The following is an 18,272-nucleotide window of genomic DNA, read 5'->3' as shown; positions in this document are numbered from 1 at the left end:
GCTTGACATAACACAACTGCGCATTAAACCATCATTATTTATTACTTTCAATTAAATAACACACGATATCCTCTCTGCATATCGAATAACGTTTCCTACGTGGAGTAGCAATTACCGTACGTCGGTTAAGCGTTATACTAAACGACAAACGTAGTTAAATTAAAATAGAATTAACTTTAAACGTAGATTAAAAAAAATATCGCTCACTAGTTAAGCTAAACTGTAGCTAATCGTCAAACGTAGGTCAATGAAAACACTTAACGCAGGTTAATAGATATAGCCTAGCACTAATGTGTGGCTAAACGGCAAACGCTGATCAATGAAAACGGATTAAACTTCAAACGCAGTTTAATGAAAATGGAATAAAAGCTAAACGCAGATTAAAGAAAACGGAATGCGATCTAAAATTAGATTATAGCCTTGCGGAGAATGCAGAAAGGGCAAAGCCGCAAGAATGCGTCGCGTGCTCAACGTTTAGGGGCCTTGGTTGGACGGACTGTGATTACTCATTTGCGAGCATTTATACTTCACTAACTGTGCCCTGCGGTTTTTCCGCAATCAAATACGGGCAAATACTTTCACCCCCTATATCCCCTGAGGGATCCATTTTTAAACTATTCTTATTTTACCCAATTCATTTTAAACTTAATCTAAATCTGTGCTACGATTTAGTCGTGTAAACTTATCATATCGATTTTCGTATTTATAATATTAGTATGGACTTTCTCTGAAATTATTTAAGGGCTGTAATAAGGTAAAATAATTGATTAAACAAACGAATTTGAATATCTCAAATGTGCCCTTCTCGATTTGCTATACGCGGAAGTAGGTGATGAGTCTTTTGTGCCATACATAGTCAGATGGCCTATGCACGTATCATACTCTAAAAGGAGACACGGGAGCTTATTTCACAATTGGGACCTAACCGAAGACCTCTGTTTTAGAATGTCTACCGTACCGTTTGTTTCAACGTGCTTATAACAGGGACTACGGGTCTGATTTGAAAAATTCTTTAACTCAAAAACAAACTCAAACATTTATTTATTCAAATAGACTTCTTTTCTTTCTTCTTTTCACTATTGAATCGATAGATACATATTTTTTACCACCTTACAATGTTAGATAGCCCATGTATCGCTATAGGTATATCAAGACCAATAGCTAGTATCTAATCTGTGCCAATAGCATCAGAGCAATGCGGGTAAAACCGCGGGGCATAGCTATTTCAATACAATATACGACTCAATAAACGCACGTAAAAGCACTTGCGCACACGACTATACGCACAATGTCATAAGTCATAACACCATGTCATACACAATGTATTACGTGCTCGTCTGTACTTAATATAAAACAATGGCTGAATCATTGGTGATCGCGGCCCCGCTGATCACTTCACTGTGAATCTCATTACAATTAAACAGATGCAATGGAATAAGACTTTGATTTTATAAGAAAAAATTGAAGAAAAAAATCATTTTAGTGTTGATAAAAAATAACGTTTTTGCATGTTTAAAATGGTAAGATAAATAAATTCTAACATCGCTAGTAAAAGATGATAGCAATTTAAATTTATTCAACTATATTTCTTAGAAATCTTTTGCATCTAATAACTAATTTAACTGTTTATAATAACTGTTAATATGGTACTTTCTACCAGAACTAACAAAAATCTCTTAAATCATACGCAACATATGACACACTGATGGATCGTTTTAAATCTAATTACTACTTCTTCTATCCGCATTATATTTCAATTGAGATACAATTTTAACAGCTAAATGTATAAGAGTATAATAAATGTGCAAATTGCGAAAGTACGGTCATGAATTATTTATTAGTGAACTGAAAATTTAGTATCTCGTCGTATAATTGTTTTTATTTATAAGACATTAGCTACTTACAATCCATACTAATATTATAAATGCGAAACTAACTCTGTCTGTCTGTCTGTTACTCAATCACGTCTAAACTACTGAACCAATTTTCATGAAATTTGGTATGGAGATATTTTGATACCCGAGAAAGGACATAGGCTACTTTTTATCCCGGGAAAATGACGCTATCCCGGAAATCCCACGGGAACGGGAACTATGCGGGTTTTTCTTTGACATGCGCGGGCAAAGCCGCGGTCGGAAACCTAGTTTTATATAAAAAAGAGAAAATATTTTCCCTTCCAGTTAGAGAAATAAATAAATGAAAAAATACTACCTACATAGTTGAATTTGTTTACGCGCTCGTCTATTCTACAATACCTTTTTGCTTGACCCCTTAACCACGTCTCAATTAAAACCTAATACATAGGTACCTTCTTTAAATAAAAATCTAGCTATACAGAAACATCGCAAATAATTTTAATGGAGCCTCCATCTTGAAGACAATGCAGCTGGGTCGCGCATTAAATATTAATTACTGTATCCTTGGTTCGCCATTAACAATAACTTATGTTAAAATATGCGTTTATTCAAATAGCCGTGATGTAACGATGGCGCTACAACTCTACAAGTGTGCATTATTATAGATAACTAGCGGTCCGCCCCGGCTTCGCCCGTGGTACATGTTTACGTTTTCTCTACATAAAAACCATCCTCGTACTTCAAGGAATATAATAAAAAAAGAATTATCGAAATCTGTTCAGCCGTTCTCGAGTTATGCGCTTACCAACACATTTTGCGATTCATTTTTATATATAAGAAGAAAGATTATTGTTTATTATTAACACATTTCTGTCACGGATGTCCACGTAAAATACTTGCATGCATGGATACATGTATTAAGCTATATATACATGAACGTATATTATTTTAATCTTAGCATTATTAACTCGTGTAAAAGCTTTCGGTACGTAGTACTATTATATATTCTGTGCTTTCGGTCCTAATCGTTATGTCATACCTACTGTCGGATCAATTGACCTATATTTCGGAACCGTGTGACGAAAATAAAAAATATAATCTACGAAAAATGTCCTCACCACTCTCACGCTCAGATAAATCGTTGAAGTATTTACTTCACAAAGATTGAATAGGTGAAATTGTACAAAATTGATTTCGAGAACGTGATCCTGATGCATGTTTCATGCATACAGACTACAGACTATAGTAAAATATACATTTCAAATGATACTGTGTCAAATTTTCTATCAACGACCATGCCTCATAGGTATGAGGAGGTCCACAACCTACCTATCTATGTAAATGAAATTTGACATGCACACTGCACAAGTCCACAAGGTGTATAGTCTACAAGGCGTAATTGCGAACTAAATACCATACTAAACCGTGCTAAGACTCCTAAAACCACCAAGTATATCCTTTCCTTCTAGTTCCTACATAACAAACTAGTTGCATTCCAAGGCATAACGTCGGAAGCCGAGCGGGCTGGTTGGTGCCGCATTTCTTGAATATAACATTAGATAATACCTTACAGTTTATACTTTATACTATCTCTTATATTTATCGCTTTAAATATAACACGAGATTTCAAGCACGCTCGCTGAGTTGTCTAGCTGTATGGCAAAGGTTTATGATATCATAGACAAAGTTAATTTAATTTGTACTTAGTACTGAATACAAATTTTCTTTTGTACAAGATTTGCAATAAATATACGATACATCACGAAAAACTTCAACGTCGCTATACTTCGAACATCCTATTTTTTTATTAACTCATTCTATGATACATGATCTATGATATATGTATTATTAATTATTATGATCTATGATGTTCTATGATAATAATAACCATGAATCACAAATAACTCTCGTATCGTATTTTGTATGAAACGCTATCTCCGTTGCATTTCTGTCACATGTAGGCATGAAGCTGGGTGCCCGTGGATTGACTAATTTCCGCACCTGACAACGCTCTGATAACAACCCATTCGAAGTGCCAACGTGTGCAACATTCAAAAATAGTTTTATTTTTAACAATAAAAAAAAAAACACTTTATTTTCCTATACCTTTTTAACAATAAAAATATAAATGTTGACAGAACATAAACAAATGCTAACGAGGTACTACGTTATGGAGTACTTAGTTAAAATTTGGTTAAATATTGCAATATTATTTGATCCAAAATGCCCTTTAGATACTTACTAGAGTGGCACAGGGACCCAAAGTGAATCTTGGCCTCCGAATGAGGGTTATTTATTTTATCACTAAGTATTTAAAATTTCTTCATAATTTTTGCATTTCCTTACTATTTTATTAATTTTATTCTTCAGTTAACTTTTGCTTAAAACGTCATAACTTTTAACTTTCGCTTCGAGTAAATATAATCTGGTTAATTTTACACAACTTTCCTTTTTATAAAGTATACAAAGGCTTAAACATAACGGAGTTAATTAATTTATCTCATATAATATTAATGTACATGGAATCCACATTGAAAATTTAATTACTTAAATATGCTTGAGATTATAGTAAAAAGTATTTGTTCGGACGTGTTGATTATTTGATTCCACGGATCATATAGCAATCACACGAGTAACTCGTACACCTATATATTATAAAGCTGAAGAGTTTGTTTGTTTGAACGCGCTTATCTCAGGAGCTACTGGTTCGATTTGAAAAATTTATCAAGGAAGGCTATAGGGTATAAATCATCACGCTAAGACCAACAGGAGCGGAGCAATGCGGGTGAAACTATATTCTATATATATATTCCCACTCATCTAATGTAGTCCCAACGTGCGGCTGTGGAAATTTGCTCTAAACGAAACGTCACAAGAGTTAGATTTACAACCCAGATATATTCCTACAGTGACGTCACTAGGGGCTCTAACTGACCTTGTGATACGTGTCCTTCTGCCAGTTCTTGATCTGCGCCATGACATCGTTGACGAGGCGGTCGCGCACGCTCAGGTGCAGGTCTGAGAGCCGCTCGGCCTCCACCATGCCGCCCTTCCACGCGGCCTCCATCGTGCCGTATTCTGGTCCTGGGAGATAACATTTATGATATTATTAACATCAAAATATAGAACTTACTATAGTCTATAATTACAGGATATTATCAAAATTCGATAGTGAAATAAAAAAGTTATCTCATGAAAAAACAAAACTTAAAACAATAACAAATAACATCCGGTTAGAAATATTTTTTTTTTAATTTAAAGCCTTGTTTTATAAGACAGTATTTTCTTGTGTTTGAATTTACGTCATACATTTAGAAATTAAAGACTTTAACGGAATTTAGACGCGATTTATTCATTATAATTATTATTAACCCGACGTTTCGCATACTTTACAGCGAACGTGGTCACGGGGAATCTCTTCAATAATTTCTAATAGGAAATATAGGAGTGAAGACATACGAGTAAAATTCAATGACATCGTAAAATACATTTCAAGCAAGCGCCACCCGTAGTGAACCTTGCTATAGCCGCACACAGTTACATGTGCAGGCAAACAATTACACATTACAATTTAATACGATAAAATACAAAATCCCCAACAGTGTATGCGTCTTCCGCGTAATCAGTTACATCCGACATTGGCTGCGTTATTAGATAATGACGACACGCGACCTCAAGCTGAAAGGCTTCTCTGTGAGATGATGTTTATTTCGAACTTGAGGACTGAATACATCTCTAGGGGATAATTTTCATGATACCTAATACAAAAAATGACATTTTTATTACTTGGTTTTATTATATAAACATACTTCCCGGTAATAATGGACGCTAATTTTAACCCAACCTCGTGATCGATTTCTAGATCTATTTGTTTAATAATTTTTTTTTTAGAAATTAAATACTTTTTCAAGAATTTAAAACGCGATTTTATTATACTATCTATCCCGACGTTTCATTTTTTTACCATACCATTTTTCGACGTACCTACGTTTCGTTTATTTGTTTAAGTTACAAAATCAATGTGCATGTCCAAGAATATACCTTTACAACCTACTGATTATATAAAATATATAAAAATGAATCGCAAAATGTGTTGGTAAGCGCATAACTCGAGAACGGGTGGACCGATTTCGATAATTCTTTTTTTATTATATTCCTTGAAGTACGAGGATGGTTCTTATGTAGAGAAAACGTAAATATGTACCACGGACGAAGCCGGGGCGGACCGCTAGTATAAAATAAAAACATCCAGCATCTAAAGCATAAATAAATAATAATATCGTGCATAGAGATAGAATACATTATTCTGCCTGGAAATGTACACTAATATAATAATTTCAACATTTAAGATTAATAAAGGTCTGAACGCGAAATTACGTATAAATTATTACGATAATACCTGTTGCTGAATTTCAATTTATCCGTTTCAATTCCGATGTACCGATGCATTATGAACCCTATTTATATAATGACGGTATACTACTAATATCTTCTATTATACTAATCAAGCTGAGTTTGTTTGTTTGAACGCGCTAATCTCAGGAACTGGTGCTATTTGAAATTTTTTTTCGGTGTTAGATTTCAAAAATATCCCATTTTTGTCTATTTCTCGAGGAAGGCTAATCCATGTCTAAACCGAAATGAAATTTGGAACGTAAGTTACTTGATTGGTTGATATTTTTTTTTAAGCTATTGCATAGCTTCTATCGCGGGCCTTGAGCGCGGGGACCGAATCCAGAAATTTAGTAACGAAAAACCTCACGCTCCCCACTCCGACGGGCGCGGAGGTGTGGCTTGAAGGCATAGCATGCAATAGCTTTACCGCGGCAGTCCCCGAGTGCCACACGTCTTTTTTTTTCAAAAATAACCCTTTTATTTTGTGTGTAGGTACGTGAAAGACTTGCTACGGTACTTAATTCATATTATTTTAAATTATTAAATATTTAACTAAAAATGCTACAGCTACAGTTTAACTAGTAATTAAATCGTCCATTAAAAACCGTTTTTATTATCATAACGGTATCAAACTATTAATTTCGTCGTTTACATTTAAATTATGTTTATAAAAACTGATATAACTGTTAAACAAACGTATTTTCCAGGTACATATATTATTCATATTACTATAAAATACAGTTTTACTGTGAAACACCATGGAACAAACTAGTGTACCTACTGCCTACATAGTAATAGATTAAAAAACATGTCATTAATAACATATCTAGATTCTAAACTAATATTATAATGCTGAAGAGTTTGTTTGTTCTTTGCTAAGCGCAAATCTCAGGAAGTACTAGTCCGATTTAAAAAAAAAATGTTGTGTGGTTTTATGAAACCACGGTAAAAGTGAAACTGTTCGAACGGTTCCGAACACTGCTTTGTGTAGCGCATGTCGCGTGACGGTCGGCTGCCGAGTAGGTATACCTACTCGGCAGCCGCGATACACGCGACATGCGCTACACAGACCAAAAAGTTTGAGACGATGTAATAAAAGTTTCACTTTAAAAATTCTTTCGATGTTAGATAGCCTATTTATCTAGTAAGGCTATAGGCTATGTATTATCACGCTAAGACCAACAGGAGCGGAGCACTGCGGGTGTAACCGCGGGGCGCTGCTAAAATACAGTTTTATGATGGACAACACCAATGAACGCACTAGTGTAACAAGAACGAAAACGCACGAATGGATTAAAAAGGATGTCATTAATAAAATATACATGCTATAAAAACTATGATTTATATAGAAAATGCAATAAACAAATTTATAACTCACGACGGAAGCAAGTTAATTACGCAAGTCCCTAATTAACCGTTATTTAAAGGTCATTCATTTTCTTTACGAGATAATGGAATCCATTATAATATCACTTTAATTGCTCTAATTATATTTAATTCGATACTCGTAAATCACATATATTTATATATTTTATATATTTTTCGGCAACATCGAAACGTCTGAACTGATTTTAACCTAAGTATTCTGTGACTGAAGACTTGTGTAGCTGTGTCTACTTAGTTTTTAAGAATTAAAATTGCTCGCATGTTTATTACAACACGAACATCATCGCAGATATGACCCTACAAATACGATTAAATGAATAAAATATCTTTCTTCATTGTCGAGAATTTAACAATACCCACATATAAAGCGCAAACTTAATTTTCATACTGCAGGCGACTCGTAAATCTCTCCATACCAAGCGATCATAAATAGCGAATATATAAATTTTATAGTAATTCCATAGATTTGTTCATTTAATCCGACATTAGACCCTCAAGGTAATCGTTGGCTTAACCTCAGCTCGACCTGTAAACACTGCCTGTTTTTATATTGATTTTAGCTGTTTACAGTTCGCTTTTAAATATGATATACTTTATTATTAGAAGAATTGACATATTTACTTTGATATATTTTGCCCGAGAACTTTGTAAGTTAATTTATGATTGATTTATGGGCACACAAAGTAGAAAAGGGCCAAGAAAAGAAGAAAGGAAAAGTACGCTTATCCTTTATGCAGTTTGCCAAATATTACTTGAATTATTTTTGTATTTATTTCAAGTAGCATGAGGAATATAGCTTAATAATGTTTAATATACAGTATAGTCTCGATTATACAGAAGCAGAAAGAAAAGGTGATTCGATCACCTTACGGGACCTTACAATATAGGTACTTAAGTAAGCACCCTATACATAAATATAACACCTAAACATTATGTAAACACCAATATACCTTAAAACAAACACACAAACAAATCAAACACGTATAACGTACGTAACCCAACACATATAGCAGACGTGTTTCGTTCACAAATCAATCGGACGTGTACGCTAACGACTTTCCATTTCAATACCGATACGGAATGTTAAACGAGAATCGAATTCGCTGCCCGTGCGCAGAATGCGCTGTGGCTGTTCGCGCAACCCTTGACTTTCGATTTCTTCTATGGATCGAATTACGCAATGAAAATTAGTGATGTAATAGAATGAACTGATAGTCTTATTTTGGCAAAATTTAGTGAAATATGCATTTATGGATACCTATAGTGAGTCTGCAAATCTGTTATTGCGTCAAGATACAAATCGCGCACCTATAACATATAACATATTTTACTTTTAATATGTTTACAATAAACTTCGCTAATGTTGTTTAAAATATTAAAATAATGGTACCTACGAAAATATTAAAACATTGCAAAAATTCAAGTCATTGCATAAGAAATGGGCAACATACCCACACAAGATACGTACTTCCTTAAACTGCAGGACCCTATAATGATTACTTTCGAATTACCAATTTAACTTGAAATAACGCATTCAATTACTTCATCGTAACATCTATTCATTTACGTGTGTTTAATTTTAAGTATCCACATTACACCAATTTGTATACGAGACGTGTCTCACTTTCAATTATCTTCGAAAATTAATTCAAACAATCAGTATTCTTATCCTCGCCGATAAATTTCTCCCAAACAAGAATACGTTCAATATTTATAAGCGTTATACAACCCAGTATACTTACGTTAAGTTTTTCTTTAAGTGTTATACAAAACGTATGTTTAAGGTACCGTGAATATTAAGTTCTAATTAATCTTGTATGTGGCTATCACGTCTATTATTGAGATTTATAAAAATTTGAAGAAAATATACATTTGCAATGAAATAAAATGAAATGAATCTTCATACATGTCATAGGCCATAGCTAACATCAATACATTTCTAATGTGGGTATCGAACCCACCACCTTGACTTTATCGTTATACACTAGCTGTGCCCCGCGGTTTCACCCGCATTGTTCAGCTCCTGTTGGTCTTATCGTGATTATATATAGTCTATAGTCTTCCTCGATAAATGGGCTATCTAACACCGAAAGAATTTTTCAAATCTGACCAGTAGTTCCTGACATGAGCGCATTCAAACAAACAAGCAAACTCTTCAGCTACATAATAAATATTAGTATAGACTATAGAGCATACATTTCGCAGGTAAAGTAGCGGCAAACAGCTAACTTGCTATGTTTAACACCGAACACGTAATTTACTTCATGAAGTAACCATCCATAAATAAAGATAACATTCTCAGAAATACTAGTGCGTACATATTACGAGGTGATTTATTAAATAGTAAAGAGAAAGCAAAAGGTTATGCATACTTAATAGTATTTTTAAATATAATTTTGTAATCGAAATTACTTAAAATTTTAATAATTACTACAAATTATAAATATCTTAAATAACTGCGTAATTCCACTTTCTAATTTAATACAAGAGATAATACACTATTTTTTATGGCATACGTACAGACATATCATTAAGAGTTATTTTCTTAATTAACATTAATAATTACTTTAATAAACCATACAACCCTTTCTCTATAAATATATGAGAAAATATATATTACACTATATAATAAATAGCATAACATTACTCATAGTTCGACCTCCATCAGATAACCCACATAAATACAAATGGACTTTAAATACATTTAAATGTATGCAAAATAGTACAAAACATGTAAACATCATATCAATTACAATATCGCACGAACATTCGGACACGCGACAGTTGTTTTCACATACAAATTGTAATTTTCAATAGTTTTTCTCGACTAAAATAATCCAATTTTAAAGGTCTTACTCATCTCTATCCCAAAAATATATCAAGGTAGAGATTACTGTTTAGCAATTAGACCGCATCTTGAGCAACTTATGCACTTTTCGTAAAACTACTCCATTTTCATAATATATTTTTTTTAAGTTTGTACAATAAAGAATTACAAATTAATTAAATAAACCATAGATATATTTGAACATAACAATACATACCCAAGAAACACTAATAAAACGCATACAGTTAAACACCTGCGAGTCTAGTAATTAAATCCAGCGACTGGATAAGATTGCATCGCAGATCAGTGCGTCCACTACCGTAAAGTAGCAATTAAGTTTAACGCGATAATAACATAAGTTACAACTTAGATTATACTAGTTTTCCACCCGCGTTTTTAAAGAAAACCCGCATAGTTCCCGTTCCCGTTGTATTTCCGGGATAAAACCTATCCTATGTGTTAATCCAAGTTACCTTCTATATGTGTGCTAAATTTCATTGTAATCGGTTCAGTAGTATTTGCGTGGAAGGGTAACAAACATACATACACATACATCCATCCTCACAAACTTTCGCATTTATAATATTTAGCAGGAAGGATAGGATAGGATTATCTCGAAAGCACTTACAATCGAGGAATAATCAATTCGAAATATTATATCTTTAGATAATAGCATGGAAAATTCGTATTTATTAAATAATTACGTTTTGATTCGAAGTCTTTGTGCTGTTAATTAATAATTAGTTATTGTATGTGTCAAGGTTCGTTCTATTATTATAGATAATTTGTAATCTATCTTTAATGTTGCAATAAGATTATTAAAATGTTGATGTAGTACGCTCACTTTATTTTATGTTATTAATTATGGTTAATATCTTTACTAATATTATAAAGCTGAAGAGTTTGTTTGTTTGAATGCGCTAATCTCAGTAACTACTGGTCCGATTTGAAAAATTCTTTCGGTGTTAGATAACCCATTTATCGAGGATGGGCTATATATCATCACGCTAAGACCAACATAAGCGAAGCATTGCGGGTGAAACCGCGGGGCGCAGTTAGAAAAACGTAGTGATTTTAAGTGTTAACATTGATTATGTAAAGCATCTCAGCAGCTCAATTTATTCATTCATTATACAAATGTGAAAGAAAGTGGGTATTATTCAGTTGATCAAAATGCAAGTAGGTATCAATGTATTGCAAAAAGCATGATGTATGTACATACTATGCATACTATGGAACAATGCAATATGCGATGCATACAGTGAATTACCATTTGATTGAATATAAATTACGTCTGTACGTGTTGAATTTTCTTTGATGAAAACGTGATACCTAAGGCGCTGACTCCACGAGCGAGAGAATCGCGGCGATATTATCGTCGTGCCACGTATTTCTATACACTCTCTATGGAACCGTCTCCACACGGCGATATTATCGCCGCGATGCGACGAGTGGCAATGAGCGTGCAAAACGTCATTACATCGTCGCTAGCCCGCCGCGACTAGCAACGGGCCCGCCGCGCGCTCGCGACGATCGCGCAGCGGGCCCGCTGTCAAACGCAGCGGTATTTCAGCGTTGCCTCTGGTCTTCTCGTAGTTCTTCAAGGAAACGTGGCGATACCGTTACGAGTCGCCGCGGAAACGCTGCGATTCCGTTACGACTCGCGACGATACGCGGCTGAATTATCGCTCGTTCGTGGAGATTATCCGACGATATAAGGGCGGACTCGTCGCGATTCTCTCGCTCGTGGAGTCAGCGCCTAAGACTGAAGATGCATGACGTCATTTCTAAGAACATGAGATTGAATAAAGATGTATTATGTTATTCTATAGGTATTGAATATAATTATATATGAATGTTCTTCATAAATTAATTCCAAGGTATGTTTATTGTACATACATATAGGTAGTTTGTAGTGTGCGGGTAAAATCTAAGAAATCAAAGAATATCAGGTAAACCATTTTTGCATTATAAATTGAGTTTACATAAATTTGGATTACCACACACATAGGGTACGTAAACTATTTATATTTATATTGCAAACTAGTGGTTCGCCCCGGCTTCGCCCGTGGTACATATTTCGCAATAAAAGGTAGCCTATGTTCTTTCTCAGGGTCTAAAGATTGTCTGTGCCAAATTTCATCAAAATCGGTTAAGAGGTTTATGCGTGAAAACAATACATACATACATAATTACAAACTTTTCCTCTTTATAATATTAGTATAGATTTTAACATTCAAAATATTATAAATTTTCAGATTTTGTACACTTTAAGTAAATAAAACACATTACGCATTCACCTACTATTGACGAATACTTTAAGATACGAGTGAGATAATGTCACACGGCTTTTCTCGTTATCTGAACGAGGCCTCAAAATATCACGATAAGATTTTCTACCATCATATTGCGTACGACAGAAAATTCTGTGATAAAAGTATATCAACTCTTATATGAAGTTTTATTGTGATTGTGGTTCGCGATGTCTCTCTTTATTTCGTTTTTTGAGGTGATACATTATCCGATAAAATTGAATGGGGTAGTTTCTCAATTTCATTTATTTCAGCACACAAGGACGTCATGCAATTTCTACAAACAGATTAAATGCAATCAAGTACAGAGTAAAATCTTCTAATACAGTCTCTCATTTTTCCAATTTTCTTTCTTCCTAACCCTATTTTCAAAGCTTTCCACGCACATAGCAAAATAAAATCCCCTCAAATCATAACCAAACCATCAAAACCAATGCACAATACATACCTACCTATCGAATATCCACAGAACCGAACCAAATTCGACCGTGACCTTTGCAAAGGGCGGGACGAGCACCTACAACAGCTATACTACAGCTGTTACATAACATCAGCAGACATATAACCGTTGTTTTGATAAACTGCATGTTCGCTTCCAATCTATACTAATATTATAAAGCTGAAGAATCTGTTTGTTTGAAAGCGCCAATTTCAGGAACTACTGGTCCGATTTGAAAAATTCTTTCGGTGATAGATAGTCCATTTATCGAGGATGGCTATAGGCTATATATCATCACACTAAGACCAACAGGAGCCGAGCCACGGGGGTGAAACCGCGGGGCGCAGCTATTATATGTATACCTTGCCAAGTATTTTGTTTAACCTGACTGATTGTGATGTATTGTGCTAGCAGACACGGCAAAATTTGTACGTCAAATGAATTAGTTTTTTTTCGCAACTTTGAATGGTTGTGATAGTGTAGCCTGTAGGATGTGCAACAGATGAAATATATTTTATGGCTTCGAAAGCACGTCTAAATTAGTTTTTGATTATTGCAAATTATATCGCTCTTACGCCAGGATAAATGCTGAAGTAATAATTTCGTACTTTTTAGCTCTGGAAGTTTTCAAGATGCATAATCTATGTTATCACTTAATGGTCTTATTCATATTACTTTACATTCACATACCTCAATCTCAAATCAAAAAGATCATATGAACAATCGCTTGAACGTCAACGATTTATCAATTCACATTATCAATGTGTTTCCTGTTAATTCATACGCTATTGACTCGTCTCGATAGAGGCTCGTTATGCCGAGATTTGCATTTTACAATAACGCAAGCAGCTGTGAATAAAAACCCCTTTCACTACTTTCGAACAGTATGGATTTATCGGTGTTTTAATGAGACAGTACTGCGATTTACGTTTATAATGTAGGTAATTAAGTGCGAGTTACGACATACATTTATACGTGGTCTCTAATTAATTGCGTTACACACCTCAAGATGGAAAGTTAGGGGCAGGTATTTCTTACTGACACATTGTTCGAAGTGTGTTTATTACTTTTATTCTTAATTTTTGTTACTAGAGGGGAATATAGCATTGTCAATATTTACGAAGACCGTCTAAGCAGAATGGCATATTTGATAAGTAGCTCTTGTATTTTTTCAAATAGAACGCGTACTTAGCGCGCATTCAGACGCTGCGTTTTGACGTTCGCTAGTAATTTGATTTAGGCTGTGGATAAAATATGTCTTTACTACTACTAACTCGCACTAATCACTATACCTTTCTCAATAAGGTCGTTCCACTTCTTGGCCCATCCTCGCAAGCTCTTCGCGTACGTCTTCTCGATGTCGGCTCGCTCCTGCACGAGCGCCTGCAGCTCGCCGCACAGCCGGTGGCCGTCGTCCACGCGCTTGGTGGTGCGCTTGTAGTTGCCCGGCTCCCAGAACGAGTCGGAGGTGACCGTGAGCAGCGCCTGCTCGTCGCTGTGGTGCGACATGGCGGTGCGACACTCACACACCGCCCCTCTGCAACAATAAACACAAGTTAAATGTTAGATCGCTGTCTCATTGTAAACATATATACATATACTTATGGCCATGTACACCAGTAGGTATATAGGTAGTGTTAATATTGGATGGTCATGTTCAATGTTTTACATATAACAATAAACGAAAGATTTCATATGCCTATAGTAACATTAATAAAGATTGGACTTCATATCACATACGTAGTTACTAAAAACTTTTTAAAAGTTTCTAAATTCCTAAAGTAGGTACCTCAGTTTTTATCACATGATGCATGTGACATATCGAATTACAGTTTCGCAAGAAACACCAAACAATGATAACCATTCATTACTCGGCTGTAACACATAAGAGTGAGCCGTAATTCATCGCTCGTTGACTAACAATAAAAATATGTAATGCATTACTCAAGCATTCAATCAATACGAACAAATTCCGCTTACAATAAATAACCGCGATTATATTCATTATATCATAATTATTGAGACGCACGCATATTCGCCGTTCGTCCGGAAACCGAGTTACATCAATGATACTGTTATGCATCATGCGTGGTCACGTCCGTTTAAACATTCGATTGTTAAACGTTAATAGGGTTGCTGCGAGAAAGTTTTCAGTGATTTAAACATAGCATTTATAAAAAAGTGTTGACACACGAAAATAAGTGAAACACGTTGAGATCGGCAGGAAATAATGTGGTAAGATAACATCAGTGTGTAGGTGTTTTTATCCAAATATCGGTATACAAATAAACACCCTCCTCATATCTTCATATTATGGTATCAATTTGGGGCAGATCCCGCAGATGCATAACAAATCTGTTCATCTAATGGAGTATGTACTTAATAAAACAACTTTTATTATCTTTGTTTCTTAATTATAGTTTGTAATTTAAATATATAATTTTAACCTTAGTTTAATATATCTTGTCAGTTAGTCGGTTAGTTAGGTAGTCAGTGTTATCTCAAGTACAAAATATAAATAAAAATCCTCAGTTAACCATATTTTATAAATAAACATCGCCAACCCTATTTACAGGTTAGCAAGATTTACAAATAGTGATTACCTAGCGCCTTTCACTCTGGTCCATTGAAAAGTTACATTTGGGGTCGCATTTTTTAGAGGACGCAATTTTATTTTTTGGATGTGTAGGGGAGGTCAGTGTGAAGCTATCACCAAGTTTGTGGGGTCACCACCCTTGTCCCACGGCCGCCATCTTGAAAATAGCGGTTGAAATGGTTTTTACGATATATCTCTTAAACTATTTATCTGATAATAAAACAATATTAACATTATTCGTTGCAAATTAAATTCTCTACAACTTAGGTTCAGTAACTTTTTGTCGTAGAACTATAAACAAAAAAGTTATAAGTGAAAATGTTCAGAAATTAGAGATGTTTATATTTTTCAATAAAACTTTTTTTTATAAGTTTACGAAGAAATTATATCAGACCATTTTTGTAGATTGTTTTTCGTAGAACAACTTTTATTTACAACATTTTTTCATTAAGTAAATAGCTAAGGTTTTACAGCCATGCGAAGTGAGTACTATTTTAAGTACTCTTTACTATACAGAATACGATATATTATGTGTGTACTAATAATAATTTGTCACCAGTAATTATTTTATTTTTGTTATAATAATATTTTTAATAATTAATTTTACAATTTTATTAATAATTAATTATTGAATCTTTTCCCCACAACCCAGGAGGTAGAGTCTGGAAGTGCGTTTTTTTTACGTCGAAAAGCAGGGCTGAAATGTTCTGCAGTGTGCTTCCATTGTTGTGGAGTCTGGGAAAAGAGCCAATAGCCAATTTATTATGTATAGTTACTACTGAAAAATAGTACTCACTTCTGAGCGCTGTAAAACCTTAGCTATTGACGTAATGAAAAAATGTTGTATATAAAAGTTGTTCCTCGAAAAACAATCTACAAAAATAGTCTTATATCATTTCTTCGTAAAATGATAAAAAAAGGTTTTATTGAAAAATATAAATAGCTCTAATTTCTGAACATTTTCGCTTATAACTTTTTTATTTATAGTTCTACGACAAAAAGTTACTGAATCAAAGTTGTAGAGAATTTAATTTGCAACAAATAATGTTAAAATTGTTTTATTATCAGATAAATAGTTTAAGAGATATATCGTTAAAACCATTTCAACCGCTATTTTCAAGATGGCGGCCATGGGACAAGGGTGGCGACCCCACAAACTTGGTTTTAGCTTCACACTGACCCCCCCTACACATCAAAAAAATAAAATTGCGTCCTCTAAAAAACTCAAGGTCAGGCCTAAAAAATGTAACATTTCAATGGATCACTCGGCCTATACGAGGTGTCCGGCCGTTCGCTGTCAATGCTTACACATAGGTACATAAATAATATTTAATTTTCAACTAATTCCGCACCATTGTTTGGGATTGCGTTTACACTTTATGTACCTCCTTATGCAATGCGTGTCAATACTTTGTTAACGTGAAATATTGAGAGAAGATGATAATTTTGTTTTTGGATATTGATCGTAGTCGGTTATGTTGAATTTAGTTTTGTTTGCAGATGCAGAGTATAGAGAAGAACTATTTTAAATCTACATTCAAAATAGCGTTCCTAAACGTAAATCCCTAAAAAACCTCCATTAGGTTCTATCGACGCAAAACCTGGCAATCCAATTCGAAACAAATAAACCTATCATTCGTCACCATTTATTTACACATCTGATATCATATTTTTAATAGATAAAAATATCACAATGACGCACCCATTTAAATGACCTTAATATACACTCTGTATATGAGACTAACATCTTTCATACTGCACTGCGACATGCACATTGCACATGCTATCCTACTAATACATATTATAAATGCGAAAGTTTGTAAGGATGTGTATGTGTTGTGTGTTAATACTCTTTCACGCAAATTCTACTGAACCGAATACAATGAAATTTGGCACACATATAGAGGGTAACTTGGATTAACACATATGATAGGTTTTATCCCGGAAATCCCACGGGAACGGGAACTATGCGGGTTTTTCTTTGAAAACGCGGGCGAAGCCGCGGGCGGAAAGCTAGTACAATATATACTCGTAATATGATAATAATAAGTGTTAGTATTGTTCCATAGTCCATAATGACGCAAATATATGAGCCGTAAATACTAAATAGTTAACAAAAGAAACGGCCGTTCCACGCGTCGAGACAAAAGCGTGTAAGAAATTAATTTTACTTACAAACTACGAATAATAGTTTCATGAATAGGTTATTCAGCATCGCATATACACAAGAGTGTAAAATTTACGAGTGAATACTAATTAAGATTATCTTACTTTAGTATACGCGAATATTTGGTGCTGGCAATGAAAATAATGTTAGAAGACGCAAACATTTGCATGGTCGTATGAAATAAGCGTAATATATAGGTACATTTTTATTGTTGTATTTATGTGTTATCATAATGATCAGTCCAATATAGACCAGTTAAATATATTAATTTTTAACTATTTCTTAACGATTCGC

The 18,272-nt window shown here is 34.2% G+C and overlaps 1 protein-coding gene across 6 annotated transcripts in view; it reads right to left on the bottom strand.

Moving 5' to 3' along the window:
* Positions 1–18,272, bottom strand: part of Synd (protein kinase C and casein kinase substrate in neurons protein Synd) — a 91,936-nt gene that overhangs the window by 36,714 nt on the left and 36,950 nt on the right. For 5 of the 6 annotated variants that reach the window (XM_089711386.1, XM_089711388.1, XM_089711390.1 and 2 more), the window contains exons 3-4: positions 14,508–14,752; positions 4,792–4,940 (exon numbers count right to left, since the gene is read on the bottom strand). In XM_089711386.1, the coding sequence (XP_089567512.1) occupies positions 4,792–4,940; positions 14,508–14,724 (366 nt within the window). In that variant the 5' untranslated portion in view covers positions 14,725–14,752. Of the gene's footprint in view, positions 1–4,791; positions 4,941–8,587; positions 8,744–14,507; positions 14,753–18,272 lie in introns of those variants that run through there. The other variant, XM_089711389.1, reaches the window with a different exon arrangement.

This window comes from Colias philodice, chromosome 26 (assembly GCF_061535455.1).
Source record: "Colias philodice isolate Cphi_HAF_F1 chromosome 26, ilColPhil1 Martin Lab GWU primary, whole genome shotgun sequence".
Taxonomy (NCBI): Eukaryota; Metazoa; Arthropoda; class Insecta; order Lepidoptera; family Pieridae; genus Colias; species Colias philodice.
Note: the sequence above shows the minus strand (reverse complement) of the source record. Positions and strands in the feature narration are given on the sequence as shown.